At 42.2% G+C, this 20,914-nt stretch overlaps 1 protein-coding gene across 1 annotated transcript in view; it reads left to right on the forward strand.

The window, feature by feature from the left end:
- The window catches only part of LOC141108694 (bile salt-activated lipase-like), a 52,352-nt gene that overhangs the window by 19,259 nt on the left and 12,179 nt on the right, over positions 1-20,914 (forward strand). Inside the window, exons 3-8 of the mRNA XM_073600555.1 lie at positions 2,998-3,120; positions 12,239-12,436; positions 13,570-13,700; positions 15,398-15,505; positions 18,032-18,149; positions 20,271-20,457. Of these exons, the coding sequence (XP_073456656.1) occupies positions 2,998-3,120; positions 12,239-12,436; positions 13,570-13,700; positions 15,398-15,505; positions 18,032-18,149; positions 20,271-20,457 (865 nt within the window). The remainder of the gene's footprint in view (positions 1-2,997; positions 3,121-12,238; positions 12,437-13,569; positions 13,701-15,397; positions 15,506-18,031; positions 18,150-20,270; positions 20,458-20,914) is intronic.

Consider the following 20,914-nt stretch of genomic DNA (forward strand, 5'->3'; position numbering starts at 1 on the left):
CGAGAAAACGAGGTTCAGTGCTTCCGAGCATGCGTCGAGTTGTTTCCGAGCTTGCGTAGAGATTTTGCACGTCGGAATTGCCACAGACGATCGTATTTCCGGATAGGAACTTTTCCCGACTGCAAAAATTGAGGGAGTTTGCTGGCTGGAATTCCGCCAAAAAAAAAAAAGACCGATGGAGCATACACACGGTCGCATTTTCCGATGAAAAAATCTCATCTGTCTTTTGCTGGACGAAATTCCGATCATGTGTACGCGGAATAACAGCATTAGAAAACATATCAGACAAGTATAGTCCCCATAGATTTGCTGCAGAGAATTGTACATCAAAAAGAGAAATCTCAGAAATAAGACACTTTGCTAAACAAGACAAAGAAGCAGCTCAAGAGTGACTTCTCCCTGTAGACCAGCATTTCTCAATTTTTATTTTATAGTCGTGGCATCCTTTAAAATATGCAAAATCTCAAGACACCCCAGTATAAAATGTGAGAAAAGGTAAATGTGCTTATCAATAGCCTGAACCAGGGACTATACACACAACCACCTTGTTGATATTAACTTCACATAAGGGCTTCCTCCATCACATCAGAGCTTCCTCCGTCACATCAGTGCTTCTTCCATCACATCAGAGCTTCCTCTATCCCATCAGAGGTCCCCTATCCTGTCAGTCACTTCTTCACGTTCAACTTCCCCCTTCACATCAGAGGTCCCCCCTTTTACATTAGAGTTGCTCCTTAAAGGCAGAGGCCCCCATTATATTAGGGACATCGCTATACATCAAAGGCCCCCTATTACAAAACCCCCTAAGCATACAGTCCCCCATCAGAGTCCCCCACCCCCCCAGTCACACAGGCACCCTTATCACAGAGCCCCCCAATCACACAGTCCCCTCTTCGCATCAGAGCCCTAACTTCTGGCTCCAGCAGCACAGCAAAAGGCAGGAGATGGAGGAGGTCTGGAGGAGGCCGACATCTATCATCTCCTAAATACTGGAGGCAGCCCAGCATGAATAGCCGAAAAAGCGGATACAAGGCCAGGTTTATACTCTTGACATTTATGAGAGTCAAGATTTGCATACGACTTGCTAACCTGATTTTTCATTTTGCAAATTTTAGGAGAAATCGTCAGTGATAAGCAGATACAATGTTCTATGACACTGGGGGGGTTTAGTTACTAAAGGCAAATCCACTTTGTACTACAAGTGCACTTGGAAGTGCAGCCCCTGTAGATCTGAGGGGGACATGCAAGGAAAATGAAAAACAGAATTTTAACTTGTACATGATTGGATGATAAAATCAGCAGAGCTTCCCCTCATTTCAGATCTACAGCTACTGCACTTCCAAGTGCACTTGTAGTGCAAAGTGGATTTGCCTTTAGTAAATCAACCCCCCTATGGCCTTAGTGTTAATAATTTTGTATTGCATTAAGCAGTGCAATCGAATATTCCTTAGGCCCTTATTTATAGCAAGAGTGGGCACTGCTATCTTGTAGACCACATCTGTCAAACACAAGGCCCGTGGGCCAAACCCGGCCTGCCAGGCCATTTCATGTGGCCCTTGCACCCAGGGCTTTTTTTCAGCTGGAACATGGTGGGACTTCATTTTGCCACCTCCGGCCAGCTTTCACCCTCCGCTCCCCAGAAGCCTCTGTGTTTACAAGGACAACTTTCCTCTCGGCGGCTCTCACAGATCCCTGCCTGCCTTGCATTCACTTACTGCGGGGACAGATGCCAACCAATGATGTCCCTGTAAGTGAAAGAGAGAGATGGAGCCACCTACAGTGCCTGGAAGTACTAGAGCCAAGCTGGGTAGGTGAGATGCGAGGAAGCTTTTTTTGGGGTGGGGGGAAGATGACTGTGGAGGAAGATGTGTGCAGAGGTGGGGAATGGGGGGGGGGGGGGTAGACAGCCTTGTGAAAGAGAGCTGAACCCTGCACACTCCTCCACCCTGCACTCTGTATGTCATGTACTCATGAACTTTGCACTCTGTATGCCATGTACTCATGAACTTTGCACTCTGTATGTTACGCACTCCTGAACTCTGGACATATGGACATAGCGCACCCCCTAAACCCTGAACGGCCCTTTAAGGGCAGCCATAATGCTGATGCGGCCCGCAGTGAAATTGAGTTTGACACCCCTTCTCTAGACAATACATTACTTAGCACATTGCGTCTTTACTGATTCATAAAGTGCATGCCATGTTGTAGAGCATCGGGTGTTCAATGAAGTTCTCTTTGTATAAAGCTGAACTCCAGGCTGATCTAAAAACACAAACAAATGCAGCTTTGTATTCATTATTGTATTATAGCCAGATAGCTGTGCTGTAGTGTTCATGTGCTAACAAGGAATATAATGATAGGAGCAAGAGTGATGAGCTCTGAGAGATGAGCTCATCAGTCTGTTGCTTCTCATTTCAATGTCCAATCACAGGCTGGGGGAGGGACACGATCTGTAAGTGTTACCTGCAGCAAAGAAAATTCTGGTCCCCTGCCCTGCCAGACACAGCTGTGTAAAACTGAGTACTGGATGGATAGAATACAAATTCCTAGGAATGTAAAACAGCTCCCTTATACAGTAGGTATGTTATCTGCTTATTTAGCTGTTAGCCTGGAGTTCAATTTTAACACCGTAGAGAGCGCTCCATGATTGGAGGATGGGCCAATTGCGTGACTCCCAGGTCACATGACTCTCCTTCTCTACACTTTTTTTTTTCCCCCCTCGTTGAGTCTTGAAGCAAGCAGAGCTAAATGCCTACTAATGAAATGGGTCACTATTTTTTTTTTTTTTTTTACTGGAAAGCAAGACGTGTTTAATTTGCGTTGCGTTGAGTTCAAAACGCCATGCCCTAACCCTACATGAGGCGCTATTAGTTTATTTGATGCAGTGTGAATTGCCCCTTTTAAGTCCCAGGTAATTTGGACAACTGTATACAATAGCTGTACAAAAGTCTGTTTTTCGAACCGTTTTTTCAACCACATTTCATGATTTTCCTGCAGGTACGCTGAAAACTACGGAATACAAAAAACGTTGTATTCAGGCAACTCTGCTCCAGACTGATACAATGGGAGATTTGGACTGTCTCTACCTGAATATCTGGGTCCCTCAGTCTCGTAAAGAAGGTCAGTAAACGCAACCCAGAGGTGCTATATAATTCTGAGGGCTACATCCACTGTTGTTTTGACATTTAAAAATATTGTAAAGTCATAAATTGTTTTTTATAGCTGACAGTAGTAAAGAGTAAATAGATTCGCAAATGAAGTGTATCGGATATATATATATATATAGGTTCTTCAAAAAGTTTCTGCACTTTTTCCTATCAAAGAGTTTTGAAAAAGTGCAGAAACGTTTTGATGTACCCTTGTATGAATGCAGTTATAACTAATTTGCATACAATTCAGTACAGTTCATAAGTTACATTTGGGAGATTCCTGAATTTGTTATCTTATGCAGTTCTGAGATCTGTATGTAGATATTCAAGTGAATCAACCATAAGAAAATTAAGGGCTCTTGCACACAGGTGCCAAAAACACCATGGTTTTACTCTTGCCACCTCCAGTGACCCTGGTTTGCTATCATCGGTGGAATCGCACCGCATTCCTGTTCAAACTGCATGCAAGTCGTTTTGTATTGACACCGTAAAGTATCGGTACCTGGTATCTGCGAGTACTTGACTGAAAGTATCGGTACGTTTACTCGCCGATTAAAAAAAAAAAAAAAAATGGTATCGGTACAACCCTAATATAAGATGCATCAAATATAATCCAGTACACAATTATGTAATTTAATTGCACAAAAATACCACAAGCATTTAAAACTATGAAAAAATGCTGATCCTGTATGGCATACATGGGAATTCATAATTGGCATATGCAAAAATTATAAGCAAATAGGTTATCACAGTGTATTACCATGTTATTGCATAACCTTACAACATGATCAATGGTAAGTACTTACAAAGTACACATATCTTCAGATCTGAATCCTTTTAGCTTTATCCAGAATTCAACAACTAAAATAACTACTACCAACCAGGTGAGCAAAAGTGCCCATAAATTCAAATGGGGGTCCTTCAGTCCAGTTGTATATCTTAAGGCTTTCTTGTGGCTCAAAATTTACAATACAACAACAAGTGAAAGTGAGCGCTAAGCCCAACACAGTTATGGATTTAAAATGATAAAATGATTAATTATATAATAAAATTGTATTTAAAATAAAGGATAAAAACAATGCCAGTAATAAAAGGAAGTTTTTTTAAAAATGATAAAAATTAATGAGAAGAAAAATAAATCTATAATGTCCATATAGGCTAAATTATTGTCCATAATTAGGATGAAGTACTGACCACATTAGAAGGCTGCCCTGTTGTAGGAAAAGAAGCGATCCTCTGGGTACTGTTGACGAAAAAACAACAAGGCGCCACTCTAAGTGCAGAAATACCATAAGGTTTATTAAACAAACTGGAAAAGGTGGTACTCACAAAGATACATGGTAAAAAGACATATTGGCAGTATTCCCGGAGTGTCCTGGAGTGTCTCTGTTCCCGGTATTGGTGGTGTCCGGTGGACAGGCTCGGTGGTGGATGCCGTCGCTTCCTGCCGCTGGAACGCACGCTGAGAGCCAAGGAAACCAGAGAGATGAGATCACTTCCAGGTGGGTGGACGTATAGGCGACACGGTTGCATCCTGAATAGACATTGGCCCATCTTACTTCAGGATCTGCAACTAATATCCATCATTACACCGAGACCCAAATTCACATATCGTAAAACAAGGAACCTAAAAAACTTGATAGCACCCAGCAAACTCAAATCCAAATCAGGCCCCAAGACAGTATTTCCATGTCTCATTCCTCTGGTTGGGATGTACCAGTGTCGTAAAAAATTTTGACATGTAACCATGTCACACATGGCCAAAAGGAGTTCACCCACAAGGGCAAGACTTACCAGATTAGCAGTTTCTTCAATTGTCCCACAGAATTCGTTATTTACTGCTTAACTTGTCCCTGTGGGCTCTATTATGTGGGCAGAACCATACGCACCCTAAGAAAAAGATTTGGGGAGCACCGTCGTCTCGTAGAAGCAGGAGACGACACAGTGTTCCCTTACATTTTCTTCAAAATCATGACCACTCTTCCTCTGGCCTCAGGGTCTGGATCATCAGGTCCATTCCTGGCACGTTCCCACTGGCAAAGCGTTTTAAAAGTCTCTGCCAGAGGGAATCGTACTGGATATATACCAATATGTCTTTTTACCATGTATCTTTGTGAGTACCGCCTTTTCCAGTTTGTTTAATAAACCTTATGGTATTTCTGCACTTAGAGTGGCGCCTTGTTGTTTTTTCATCAAAATTTACAATATAGATTGTTTTTCTAATGGGTAAGTAGGGGTAAAGCATATCACGTCAACTTTAATACTTTTGTATTATGATGACATGTTGGAAATATTTGGTTAGGATTCATTATGACTTTATTTTTTTCCTGCATGACCCTTCATTTTGCTTGGTGATTAACCATATTATAAGAGAAACAAGGTGCACCAAACTAAGTGCAGTATATTAAGAATAAGCTGAATTTATTAAAATAAACAGCCAAATGGCTACTTACATGAGATCTGTGAGAAACAGTCATGGGTGTCTCTGTCAAGTGGATAGTCACTGGTGAATCTGGAGCTGAGTGCAAGGAGTCATCCCAGTGGGCTGGCAGCAGTGTGTCAGCAAAGGAATGTAAGGAGATGGTGCCGGACGGCCTGATTCCTGCTGTGGCGGCGTGCAGACCAGCGTGGAACGCAATTGAGAGGATCTGGAACTGGAAGTAACGTCGGGGCGTGTCGGATGACGCGTTTCAAAGCTTCCTGCTTTTTCATCAGATCTAATTAGTTACTGGGGCTTTCAATCTTATATAGGCCCGCCTGGGCTGGAACCGATGAAACGTAACAGCAATAAAAGTTTAGATTGGGATTAACAATATTATAAACTAAAAAAATATATTCTGTAAAATATATATAAATACGTAATCATTTTCTAAATTTGCACCCTTTAGCTGTGTTGTATTATGGCACTGGTAATTTTATTTATCGTGACTGACTTTTATAAGAAGTTTAAGGACTGTGAAACTTACAGTGCCTTGAAAAAGTATTCATACCGCTTGAAATTTTCCACATTTTGTCATGTTACAAAAATGTAAATGTATTTTATTGGGATTTTATGTGATAGGCCAACACAAAGTGGCATATAATTGTATTTAGTTTATAAATATTTTCTGTTTTCAATTTTTTTTACAAATATGTGAAAAGTGTGGCATGCATTTATATTCAGCCCCCCTGAGTCAATACTTTGTAGAACCACCTTTCACTGCAATTACAGCTGCAAGTCTTTTTGGGGATGTCTCTACCAGCTTTGCACATCTAGAAAGTGAAATATTTGCTCATTTTTCTTTGCAAAATACTGTAGCTCAGGCTCTGTCAGATTGGATGGAGAGCGTCTGTGAACAGCAATTTTCAAGTCTTGCCCCAGATTCTCAATTGGACCTAGGTCTGAACTTTGACTGGGCTATTCTAACCCATGAATATGCTTTGATCCAAACCTTTCCATTGTAGCTCTGGCTGTATGTTTAGGGTCGTTGTCCTGCTGGAAGGTGAACCTCCGCCCCAGTCTCAAGTCCTTTGCAGACTCTAACAGGTTTTCTTCTAAGATTGCCCTGTATTTGGCTCAATCCATCTTCCCATAAACTCTGACCAGCTTCCCTGTCCCTGCTGAAAAAAAGCATCCCCACAACATGATGCTGCCACCACCATGTTTCACAGTGGGGATGGTGTGTTCAGGGTGACGTGCAGTGTTAGTTTTCCACCACACATAGCGTTTTGCTTTTCAGCCAAAAATTAAAATTTTGGTCTTATCTGACCAGAGCACCTTCTTCCACATGTTTGCTGTGTCCCCCCACATGGCTTCTCGCCAACTGCAAACAGGACTTCTTATGGCTTTCTTTCAATAATGGCTTTCTTCTTGCCACTCTTCCATAAAGGCCAGATTTGTGGAGTGCACAACTAATAGTTGTCCTGTAGACCAAGGGTGCCCAAACTTTTTTCAAAGAGGGCCAGTTTTAATGAAGTGAACATGCACGAGGGCCAATTATTTTGCCTGACATTCTTTGAATCATTAAAATTAATTCTAAGTGTGTTCTTTCGAGCACTAATACACTGCCCAACAAGAATTCTCTTGCCTTTGTGGCTGTGTGTGAGTAAAGAAATGAGCTCGTGTGTGTTATTTGGATATACCGTATTTATAGGCATATAACACGCACCCTCACCCTAGGGAAGTTTCAGGAAAAAAACTTACATTTTAAATAAAGAACTGTGAAGCAAAATAAGGGTCAGTGCCATGAATGCAGCACCCGCCCTTGCCAGGAATGCAGCACCCGCCCTTGCCAGGAATGCAGCACCCGCCCTTGCCAGGAATGCAGCACCCGCCCTTGCCAGGAATGCAGCACCCGCCCTTGCCAGGAATGCAGCACCCGCTCTTGCCAGGAATGCAGACTCACCATTGCCATCAGTGCAGCCTGACTGATGCCTATCCATCTGCAGCCTCAGAGAGGACAGGGAGGGGGGCGGGACGAGCGCCAAAAGATTACATACAGGAAAAACTGTTTTCTCGGAGGCCTCTTTAATACAAAGTCCTGCCTCCTTTGATGGATAGAACTGTCATCCAATGGCAGCGCAGGAGACGGGACTTCCTATTACAGAGGCTGCCGTATAAATAGGAATTACTCCTGTGTGTACAGCACTCGTCCCGCCCCCTCCCTGTCCCCTCCAAGCATATATATCTTTTGTGGCCCCCGGCGCTGGGAGATCGTTGGGGGCCACAAAAGATATATGTCCAAATAACCAGGCGGTCCGTTCAAAACTGGAACGCGGGCCGCGATTGGCCCACGGGCCGGGCTTTGGTCATGCCTGCTGTAGACAGATTCTCCTTCCTGAGCTGTGGATCTCTGCAACTCCTCCAGAGTTACCATGGGCCTTTTGGTTGCTTCTCTGATTAATGCTCTCCTTGCCCGGCCTGTCAGTTTAGGTGAACAGCCATGTCTTGGTAGGTTTGCAGTTGTGCCAAATCCTTTTTACATTTTCGGATGATGGATTGAACAGCTCTCCATGAGATGTTTGAAGCTTGGGATATTTTTTTTATAACCTAACCCTGCTTTAAACTTCTCCGCAACTTAATCCCTGACCTGACTGGTGTGTTCCTTGGCCTTCATGATGATGCTGTTTATTAACTAAGGTTCTCTAACAAACCTCTGAGAAATTCACAGAACAGCTGCATTTATACTGAGAATAAATTACACACAGGTGGACTCTATTTACTAATTAGGCGACTTCTGAAGGCAATCAGTTCCACTAGATTTTAGTTGGGGGTATCAGAGTAAAGGATGCTGAATACAAATGCACGCCACGCCTTTCACATATTTATTTGTAAAAAAATGTAAAAACCATTTATCGTTTTCCTTCCCCTTCACAATTATGTGCCACTTTGTGTTGATCTATCACCTAAAATCCCAATAAAATACATTTACGTTTCTGGTTGTAACATGAGAAAATGTGAAATATTTCAAGGGGTATGAATACTTTTTCAAGGCACTGTATAGGGGTCGATTTATTAAAGGCAAAGAGACTGTGCACTTTGGAAAGTGCAGTTGCTCCAGAGCTTAGTAAATGAGCAGAAGCTCTACTGACGTCCATCATCCAATCAACTGCAAGCAAAAATGCTTTTTTAAAAGCTCTGGAGCAACTGCACTTTGCAAAGTCTATTTGCCTTTAGTAAATCAACCCTGTAACGACACCCTGTTTTGCTTGCGTCTATCTAGCAAGGTTATTCTGTAAGCAAGGAAGCTGAGATTTCTACAGTGTGTAAATGTGCTTTACTATACAAAGATGCTGTACATACAAAAACTATTACAATCTAAAGAATACAATACAAGACTGACCGATATCTAGCATAGCATAACAAGCAAAATACCTAGCAAACTAAACAGCCTATGGTCTATAATAGTACAAATATACTTAAAGGTTACTTACCTTCTGTTACTGTATGTAATTGGCAACGATTTTTCTGGAGCGTCAGGCACTGTTCTTCTATCATGGGTGGCTTCTGATGTTACAGCATGATGGTGTCTGTGTCTGTGTGTCTACTCACCCCCTTTTATGTGTCAGGCTGTTTGCCATAACTACCAAACAACAGAAAACATGCCTGTTTACTGTAGCTGTAGAAACAATGGACTGTTAAAAACTGCATCTACGTACCCATTGTCTAATCAAGCTAACACCTGACAGTAATCTAACAGTCATTCTTTCAGTTTGAGAGCTGAAAGGACCTCAAACAACTAAATCTCTTTCTTGTGTACTGTATCAATAGAGACAATAGCCTGTTGAAAACTGTAACAATACAATACAACAATGATATTTACCCCCATTGTATAAAACAGCATTTGTTTGAGAAATCTACTCAAGACAAAAACTGACAATATCTCTATGACCAACCACTATTGTGTAATGTTATGTCCCATGTATCGTAAGTCTGATTAGTAAAAAAAAATCATATTGTAACAAGTGCAACACACACCCCGAATATGAAAGGGGTTGAAGTTGTTTAGGACATTCCATACCCAAACACAAAGGCAGCTACCGAACACTCCGATCAGCCGAACAAGAAACCCATACAAATAATTCTCCCCCCAAGTACGAGACAAGGCTCTGTCTTGAAGTTCAAGCAGGAATGATTCTTTATTCAAAAACATGTTATACAGATCCCACTTCAAAACACTTCCCCCCACCCTTGGAAAACAGGGTGGGTTAAACTGTCCAATGACAACAGACACACAGGTCAAGTGTGTATAACTTCTGATCAGTAAACAGTCTTAGCGGGGGGCTGCTGGAGGAATCCCCCCTCCCTCCATAGAGATAAAAATCCCATAATATCCAGAGCAGACAGACACAATAGAACATTGGAATATAGCCACACCCTAACCAATCACAGCAAAGTGTCCACAACAAAATGAGACAATCTACAATAAATACAAGATTGAGTCCGATTAGTACAGATCAGACTGGATTTCTCATTAACCTTGCAAAGAGTATTGTTCCCTTTAAATCCAGGGCCCATAATCATAAGGCAAGAGGCTTGCATTCAGTCCTCTCCAAAAGCCTCTGTCCTGGCTAGGTCTGTCACAAACCCCATAGGTATTTAATGTCAGTATAAGATGCACAAAAATGACAATGAATTTACAGAGTGCACTGCCAGTACAGGTTGTACAAGGATCACTCTGAGGAAGTCTCATGGGGAGGAAACGCATCTGGGAACATGTGGCATGACACCAGCAATTTCTGTATGGCACCCAGTTACTGATACTTTACCAGTATTAATTACATGAAGCAGTATGACACCTATTCACATGCATGGCATATAGCAGCAGCAGCATTGGTAAGTCGTTTTTAAAGTTTGTAGTACTTTTTGTGCAATTTTTTGAGATTAAAACGATCTTTTTGTACTTACTTGTTATTCGTGGTTAATACTGTATATTCAGCTCCAATGTAAACAATGTCTCCGTGTGCTGGATCTTCTCAACTAGTCACTTCACATCACGTCTGTGAATATTTTACCAAATGATGCCTAAATCAACCCCCGTACATAAAACGTCTAAAACATGGGGACACAACTTATTCCTCAAATGTCCAGAATTTTTTTAGTATTTATATAAAATTAAATGAAACTGGGCATGTGGACAATGTAGATAATGCTGGCATATAGATAATGCTGGGGTTGTACACAGCTGCAGCCTGTCAACAAGTCCCGACAAAAAAATGTAGCAGAATACATTTTGGCCAAAATTTATTAAGGAAATTTTTTATTTTTTTATTTTTTTTTATTGGATATGTTTTATAGCAGAAAGTAAAACATGTTGTTTTTTGGGGGGTCTTTTTTTCAAAATGTTCAGTCTTTTCATTTATATTGCAAAAAATTAAAAACCCATTGGTAATCAAATACCAGTAAAAGAAAGCTCTATTTGTGTGAAAAAAAAATTATACAAATTTTGTTTAGGTACAGCATTGCATGACCGCGCAATTACCAGTTAGAGTAGCACAGTGCCAAATACCAAAAAAAGGGCCTGGTCGTGAAGGGGAAAAAATCTTCCCAAACTCAAGTGGTTAAACAGCAACCTGTTTTGACAGTATTCCAGGGATCTTTAAGACTTAATGGACGTTTTTTACAACCTCTCCTGAACGATTTAACTTGACAGATAGTAACCCATGTTTAAAATGTCTGTTTTGCAGTGTTTACATGCCGCGTTTGTGTTTAGAAGCGTGCAGTGTACATGAGGCCTAACAACGAGTGTTTAGTAGAATTGCCTAATAGTAGAATCAAGGTGTTGTACCCTTTCTCTTGTTGGCTGGATGAGTGAGTCGTCATCCCTATACTGGTGAGAGAGATTCTGCAACATATTCATCAGCAGAGGAACAAAACCTCACCTATTTAGCCAGTGGTTGAAAGAGAACGACATCTCCATCACAAGCCAACAAAGATGTGATGCTTTGCCCATCCAGCTAGAAAGAAAACAACACCATCAAACAGTTGAAGATTTCTCTCTGCCCTTTGTAGTAATCCTGTTGCTGTTGAGTTGTCACCAGGGGCAGGATCTCAAGTGTACCATTGCCCTAAGACTAGTCAGTTAGCTGCAGTAGGAGGGAAGCTGCTTTGGAGATTTGGTTTAAAGAATCTGGAAGTATAAATCAAAGCTGGAAACACACTGGGGTTTATTTAGTAAAGCAAATACAATGTGCACTTTGCAAGTGCAGTTGCACTAATTTTCCCCTGAAATGTTGTAAAGCTTCACTTTGCAAAGTATATCCAATCACGTGCAAGGAAAAAAAAACAGAATTTTTGTTTGTGCACGATTCGATGATGGTAATCCAGTAGAGCTTCACCACATTCACTAAGCTCTGGGGAAAATGAGTGCAACTGCACTTGCAAAGTGCATAGTCTCTTTGCCTTCAGTAAATCAACCCCACTGAACTGCAAACATACTGCATGGTGGCCTTGTTCTTCACCTTGTTCATTTGTGCTTCATTTTGTTTTAATGCAGAGAGGCAGAAACCTTGAAAAACACACAAACAGCTTAGATATTTTGGCGAAAGCCTTAAAAGTGCAACCTAACAGCCATCCCATCTCTTTTTAATGCTCTTTGTTTCCTGTTCAGTGTCTACAAATCTCCCTGTTATGGTCTGGATTTATGGAGGAGGTTTTCTTCTTGGAGGAGGACAAGGAGCTAATTTTCTCGACAATTATCTGTATGATGGAGAAGAACTGGCAGTCCGAGGCAATGTTATTGTGGTGACCTTGAACTATCGAGTGGGACCACTAGGATTTCTGAGCACAGGAGACGCCAACGCCCCAGGTAACCATTTTCATTAGTTAAAGAGGAAATCAAAGCAAAAGTTTTTTTTTTTAGTTTTAATGATGTCCTGTCATGTAATCAAAGTAGAAAATTAGCAGAGCCCCCTCTAAGAAAGACACAGATAATAAAATATTTTGAAGGGTTAGAACCTTTATGGAATTTTTGTAGCGGTGTCCTTTTGGAAAAGTTAGGTTACTGTTGTGTCACCTGGGCAGAAAGGGATAAGAAAATTTCACACAGATAGCAATAAAGTGGTTTTTAGTCCTTCTATACTGTTTTTACACCTATTAATATTTTTGTACCATCTGAGAAAATGGATGACCTGCTTGGTCTTCTGCCAATGTATAGGATTCATGTAGATGGTGGCACTCCGAAGCAAATAAAATCAAAGCCACTTTATTGAAAATATCCAGGTTAAAATACAGGAACCACACACTAATTCAGGACAGCCAGTGGCCTCCTGCCACTCTACAACTAAGCTATATTGCAGAGTGAAATGCATTAGTGGAGGAGCCTTGACTTTTTGTGTCAATAATAACCCTTGATTGAGATTGGTTTTCTCATAAGGTGGATGTAGGCAGAGGGTAGACTGCATCCAGGAGAGGGTGGAATATTTGGTATGGCTATTTAAATTATTGTTTAATTATACTTTAGACACAAAGCCTTATTTGCCATGGAAGGGTTTGTCTCTCCAGTGGAAAATTTTACCAAATTAACAAGTCATTAGAGAAAATCTCCAGTCATAATTGTGGTTTCTGACAAGTTGAACAATATACTGTCTTCTTTTACGTCTTGAGGACTTCAGTGGCAACATAACCACCAAAATTCCCAGCTCTGCCCTGTGGGCACATCAAACACAAAGCCAAATGATTCAGTACTAAAAAACTAACATTGCTTTGTTCATGTATCTACTGAAGTCTAAAATGGAACATATATGGTGATATAACACCATACTGAATACATTTACCTAGCACCTTAGTCCAAGCTGCAGATGTGCTTTCATGGTGAAAAGCTATTCGATTCTCTGAATGGTGGTGCATGCAATGGAGAGCAGTTCATTTAATGGGGTAGCCTACACACCAGGCTCCGTTCTGTAATATGCCCTTCCTAAACCCTGTATTATTCCTCACTAGGAAACTACGGTCTGTGGGATCAGCATTTCGCCATTGCTTGGGTGAAGAGGAACATTGTGGCTTTTGGAGGTGACCCCAACAACATCACCCTTTTTGGAGAGTCAGCTGGAGGTGCCGGTGTCTCTCTGCAGGTGACTGAGGGCGTGTGTCGATTAATTATGGGCTTGTGTCAATGGCATTAGTGTGACATTACTTTGAGGCACTTCTGAGATGATTCAGGATTCAATGAGTGGTGCATTTGACCTGCTTCAGTTGGGTTTTGCATTTCCTATAGACTTGTATGGGAATGCAAAACCCACCTGACAACCTATAAAATCCAAAAGTCCATTGAGGAAGGCCATTAACTTAGATAGATCGATCTATATAGATCTCTCTCTCTCTCTCTCTCTCTCTCTCTCTCTCTCTCTATCTATCTATCTATCTATCTATCTATCTATAGATAGATAGATAGATAAAGATATACACACTGCAGTGCTTAAAGGATAAGTTCACCTTTTGTAATGTATTCAGGATTTAACATATTACAGATGCATCGGCCCCCCGATCCCCCGTTTTGACAATGAGCAGGGGTTCTTCTTCCCCCGCCCACTGTCGCAATCTAAAAAAAACACAGCCGTGCAAGGCTCCACCCGCCCAGCCAGGTCATTCTTTCACAGTGTTCTGTGAATGTGAAAACTACAAGTACCGAAAGCCTTGGCAGCTGTCGGCTTGTAGTTCTCAATGAAGTACTAGGGCGCTGGTTAGCACTCTAGGTAGTTCACTGAGCTTCCTGTCAGAGTGTAACTGCCTACCTTTATTGAAGGTATGGGCAGACCGCTACACAGACTGTGGCATTACACCCACGATCTGCTGATTGTGGGTGCAATGCTTTACAGGCTCCTAACAAAAAATAACTAAATGCACATTTTTTTACCTGCCAAAAAATGTGCATTTAGAATTTTTTTTTGGTAAAGGTGAACATATCCTGTAATATCCAATATATATAATAATTACCAAAATGTGAAAAAATTAAAGTCCGAAATGAGTAAAAGATAAAAGTCCACAGTGCCAAATGTGTAGTGGTTTACACCAATCTTCCTCATAAACCGTGCCGATTAATCCACCATATGGAAGCCACACCTCTGTGTGCTCTATAAATACGCTTACCAGAATGTTTTGACTCTATTTTAAAAAAGTCAAAATACACTTGCATATATGGGATTCCACTTAGCCCAATATATTCATCCTTATTCCGAATGCCAAAACTTCACCATGTACATAAAAGAAAAACGGGGGAAGCCACATAGTGTAAAACCACAAACTTCCAATTTTATTAAAATCAACAAAATATGGCTGTAAAATCAATAGTGCATATACTATCACACAGCCGGTCTCTGAGTTTAGACAGACCGCTGCCAGGTTTCGGGATGTGTGATGACGTCACGAACATTTGCTCTTTCCTACACGTTTCGTCATATGGGAGGCACCCCTTCTCTGTTGCACACCAAATGCCAAAATATGATTTTGTATATGATTGGTAATTATGCTGAGGGAAAAAATACATTTTGTCATCATAATAATATTTACAATTCCAGCTAGTCATTAGGCTAACCTTTAAAAGTTCTGTTTACAGATCTCAGTAGCTCAAGCTTAAGTGTACCCACAGCTAAATGAGTCAGAGGATGGACTCCTCCCCTCAGTGTACAGGGCTGTATAAAGATTTAAGTAAAGAGAGACAGTCTGAAAGAAATTATTTCTGATTGGGTAGCTTGTGTTATTGCACTTTGCACCCTGCCTTTTGTCTTTTTAAATACATTTGTTTTTACCCATTTTCCCCTGTGTGTCACAGACTCTGACTCCATACAACGTGGGAATGATCAAACGTGCTATTACCCAGAGTGGAGTGGGAACGTGTCCATGGGCTATTCAGCCAGATCCCCTGGTGTGGGCAAAAAAGGTATCTATTTGATTATTAAAAAGTTTGTTGTATATTTTATATATAACCTGAGCTCAAGCAATTTTTTTTGTTTCAGCTAGAGTGGGGAAGGGGAGTGCCACTGCAGCAGAGATTTCGCCTCACTTCCTGTGCTGGTAACCATGTAGGAAGTGAGGGTATCTTGGTAACACCACAAGAAGTGAGGGAAACTCTTCCAAAAGACTTCAGAAACCGCAATAAAAACGGGTCCTTTACCACGCTGTCTAAAATAAGGGTTTTAACTAAAGTTGTGCTTTATATTAAAGCTGGACTAATTTCAAAGTGCCTGCCACCCAATGAGGTGCTGAGTCTTCCAAAAAAAGGTTAGAAAATGGTGACTTTCTAAAAGCCCTTTGTACAGGCAAAGGCACACTTCCCCACTTTGTCCTCTATTTAAAGTTCATCTTTAGCCTTCTCTTTCATTCTTGCACAGTTGTCCGTGCTCCTCTCCTGTACTATAATTGCTTTCACTGCACACAGTCAGCTTCTCACAGTGTGCATTAGAAGCTGCAGCAAGTCAGATAGAGCCCGCCTAATTTCTTGCTTGGAGGACGTCCAGCATAATCCAGCCCTTTCCTTTCCAGCCATACTGTCCCTAGCCCTCCCTTTTCATTTATTTGGTTTTAGCTCTCTCAATCATGAAGGCCCAGCATCAGATGTGGGTAGTCCTAACCCACTTGCCTGATCCCGCCAGGAAGCTGACACTGTACACCGCTAATCACAGGCAGTGAGACGTTTCCGGGTCCACAGATGCACAGATCGGAAAATGTCTCACTGCCTGTGATTAGCGGTGTGCATTGTCGGCTTCCTGGCGGGATCGCGCAAGTGGGTTAGGACTAGGATCCTGAACATGCCTGAGCCCATTTCTACTCTTGTGAGGAGTATTGAGGCAGGGTACTGTGATATTTTCAAAAAGCTATGTACAGCACGCCACTGTCACCTCCCATCAGCCGTGATCTACCTGCCTTGCATAGAGAAGCACAGAAACCCAGTGTAGGGCTGGGACAAGGGGTGGGCAGCTTCCCTGGGCACAGCATAGGGGCAGAGAATAGACACAGGGCAGTAAACTTATTCTGTGACATGCATTAACAGTGGGGGCGCAGTTCCGCATCCTTACTGAACCAGTGATGACTTTATTGGCTCCAAAGGTATGTAATGACATCTTTTTTTTTTTTAAATGTAGTTAGCATCTTATTGAAAGGAAGTGGGTGGGGGGGACATGGATTGGCTCCACAGAGTCAATGTTTTTGTAGTTTTTCTGCCAATGCCCCTGAAAAATGTGTCAGTAAAAGCACTCTAACTAACTTACCTGACCCTCCTTACCTCTGACAGATGGTCCTCCCCCATGCTCCGGCAGTGAACCGTCTCTAAGCATCATTACTTCCAATGCAGGGCTATGGTTCCTGAACTAATCTTGATAATAATCAGGACCTTAGACTGCAAGGGATCATTTTTAGGTTTTCTTGGAATTGGGTTTTAATCACTACTGCATTCTGCTTGTGTGGTTTACACAATAGTAAGGTGCTATGTTTCTAAAATTGCTAAAGGAATTTAGCTTTTATTTTTATCATAAGCAGTGGCAGCCCATCCATATGGGGTGCACGGGCGCCGCCTCCCCTATGCATGCGTCCAGCCCCCTAATCTACATGCGGGGCACTGGGCACATGGATTCCAATCAGGGTTTTTTTTTGTTTGTTTTTTGAAGCACATGATTAGAGCCAGAGGCTCTAATTGGCTTCAAAAAGGGTGGGCTCATAGTGCAGTGCACTGCACCCTGAGCCCACTCAGTTGTGTTACAATAGCGAATTAATATTTTCGCTATTGTCCCACTGATTCTCCTCCCAGCCAATCAGGAAGCAGCCCTGAGACCCGTTTCCCGATTGGCCGAAAGGAGAATCGTTCCAATTATCCTAGGAGGCGAGAGGAGATGCCGTAATTCTGAGGAGGAGAAGCTGCTGCCCATGGCCCGCACCATTGATGGGGTAAGTGCCAGGCTGAGAACCCACCGGAGGGGTGGTTGCAGTTGATCCAACTGGGGGGGGGGGTTTGGGCTATAGGCTGTGGGCCCACTGTCCCAACCCCCCCCCAAGAAATATACCACCAGCCACCACTGACCACAAGGCATGTCAAACTTTAAAGACACACCATGGATATCATGGGGATCAGTGAGGGGGTATTCCAATCAGGTTATGATTGGGTAATGCTGTGTTTTACAGTACCATCGATAACCTACCTTACTTCCTGTTGCATTAAAAAAAAAAAAAGTATCTACGCTTGACCATTTCTCCTCTTTAACATGTTATAATAGCTGGAATTTAAAAAAAAAATCTCTGCTCATATGTAGTAAGTGCTATACATCTTGTTCTTTATGTGTCGTTTATAAGTGAGCATATAGAGAATATTCTGATATGTTTCATTTGCATATTAGAGGCCCACAACATTTAAAGACCTAAACAGATTTTGCTATTAGCAACTACTGAAAAGTCATACCGATGCACATATTTGCAGGTTGCAGAAGGTGTTGGTTGTCCTGTTAACGAAACGAAGGCCCTTGCTGACTGCTTGCGTAAGACAGACCCCAGAGCCATCACTCTGGCCTATCATCTGGACTTCGTCAACCTAAAGTGTGAGTACTCAGCACTCAAAGAAATGAAGGTAAAATGGTAATAATATGGTAAAAGAATTGAAGTTGAACTCCAGGCAAACACCTAAATACACAGATTAAGGGATAAGTGCTCCTTATTTACCGTGTAACATGTTACTATACAGCAGCTCCCCCTCCCCGTAACAGAGGTGGGGGATCCTCTCCCCCAGTTAACCCCCCCTCCGCATCTGCTGTCACATTTTAAAATCAGCACAGCTGTGCGAGACTACGCACAGTCGCTGCATTTATTCACAGTTCTGTGAATGAAGAGACTACAAGTTCTTACACCATGGCACACAGCTTGTAGTTTTCAATGGACTGCTAGGGCGCTGATGAACGCCCTTGCAGTCCGTTCACTTTTCCTGCAGCTCTGAAACTGACAGCCCATACAAAGGGATGGGCACAGAGCTGTAGGAAGAGAATGCAACAGCCTGATATTGCACCTGTGATCCACTGATGGTCGGTGCGATTCTTCTTCTTCTTCTTCTTCTTTTTTTTTTTTTTTTTTTTTTTTTTTTTTTTTTTAAAAAGGTGAACTTCGCCTTTAAATACATATATGAGAGCTGTTTTACCTGCCAAAGTATTTATATTTCTATGCATCCTGATCTGAGAATTACACAGATCTCCCACACAGCACAGTCCTGCCTGACAGCAGATCTTTCTCTGCTGCAGTTTCACTTAACACAGTGGTTCTCAACCTCCTAGTGCCGTGACCCCTTGATAAAATTTCCCAAGTTGTGGGGACCCCTAACAGTAAAATTATTTTCGTAGCGTGGGTTGTCAGCACCCAAGGCAAGGTAAGTAATTTGCGCCCCTAACCCATGGACATTTAGCACTCCCTGAGTCCCTTCCACCCGTACAGTATTAAAACCCTTATGGTACATTTTAGGATGTACCACTGTTTCTCTTTGTTCTCCTTTCTTTCCCTTTTATCTCTTGCTATCATAATTTCTTGTTTGCTTCCCCATCCCTCTCTCTAGCCGTCTTTCTTGTTCTTTCTCTTATGCTTTCTCTCCCTTTTTCTTTGTCCCCCCCCCCCCCCCCTCCTTTCCTCTCCCTTCCATGTATTCTCTTATTTTTATTCCTTCTCTTACTCCTTGGTGGCGGGGAGTTGGGATGAGTGGTAATGCTGGGGGGAGTTCTGATCTGTCAACTTAGGTGCTCTTGATCAAGGTCATCTGCTGATCTGAGAACTGTAGTGGGGACTTTTAATGCCAACTATAATCACAGTAGTGTTACTCACTGTGTCTCCGGCTCTGTAATGTCTCATAGCAGTGACACCTATGCTGAAACCAGGAGATAGGGTCTCCTCCATCCCCTCTCACTTCACATTCCTCACCAGTCAGCTGACCTCTAGTCTCTGCTCCCCAGCCATGCCGTGAACTGAATGGGCGGCTGCGAAGAGGCTGAGTGGGCGGCCGCGGGCTCCAGGGACAGCCCTGCTGGGCGGATGCAAAAAGGCTGGGAGAGCGGTGCGGGCTTTAGGGATAGCCCAGGATTCAGTGACCCCTGGCAAATCATCATTCGACCCCCAGGTTGAGAACCACCGACTTAACAGGTCTTCTCACCACCCTATGACTGAACAGTGAAAAGAGAAGCACTGGCTCATTGTGCTGCTTTTCCCAACCTCTTCTGAGTTCTGATGTACAGGGCAAGTGGATAATAGCAGGTCAAATTCAGGTACTTGCACTGCTTGTGTTTATTAAAAAAAAAAAAAATGTAAGCACAGCGTATGTACAGTGGGGCAAAAAAGTATTTAGTCAGCCACCAATTGTGCAAGTTCTCCCACTTAAAAAGATGAGAGAGGCCTGTAATTGTCATCATCGGTATACCTCAACTATGAGAGACAAAATGTGGAAACAAATCCACACAATCACATTGTCTGATTTTTGAAAGAATTTATTTGCAAATTATGGTGGAAAATAAGTATTTGGTCACCTACAAACAAGCAAGATTTCTGGCTCTCACAGACTTGTATCTTCTTCTTTAAGAGGCTCCTCTGTCCTCCACTCATTACCTGTATTAATGGCACCTGTTTGAACTTGTTATCAGTATAAAAGACACCTGTCCACAATTCAGCCCTGCTCTCTTCATTTTCTGCAGATCCCCTGGTACATTATCTGGCTTTCTCTCCAGTCGTTGATGGCGATTTCCTCCCAGATGAGCCCAGGAATCTGTTCGGCAATGCTGCTAATGTGGACTATATGGCCGGAGTAAATAATATGGATGGGCATCTATTTGCTGGGATTGATATGCCAGCTATAAACAGGCCTTTACAGAAGATTTATAAGTGGGTACTAATAACAATGTAACTGTTGTAGTTAATATGACTTGAGTTTATGGCAATTCCTTTCCCGGAGCTTAAAATTGTTCTTGCTGACCTTCTGTGAATGCAGAAAAGAGGAGCATTTAATTAGCCAAACAAAACATTCACTTTATATATAATGCAGACCCCAAACCCTCATTACATCATGGGTCAAAGAAGGTAGAGCAGTGTATGTTCCCATTGCATTATGAGATTTGACCTTCTTTCTTTGTATGGCTGTTGGGGAGACACACTGGGGGAAAAATCCAATTTGTGTGCATGTGTCTGGCAGTTAGAAGTACAGTATATACAGGGTTGTGCCATCCATGAGGCCAATTGAGGCGCAGCTGCCTCAGATGGCAATCAGAGAGACACGATGGGCTGTAGCATTTAGTACAAACAAGTGGTCACTGCCCCCACCTATATCTGGTCACTGCAGCAA

The sequence above is a fragment of the Aquarana catesbeiana genome, linkage group LG09 (genome assembly GCF_042186555.1).
Source record: "Aquarana catesbeiana isolate 2022-GZ linkage group LG09, ASM4218655v1, whole genome shotgun sequence".
NCBI classification, from domain to species: domain Eukaryota; kingdom Metazoa; phylum Chordata; class Amphibia; order Anura; family Ranidae; genus Aquarana; species Aquarana catesbeiana.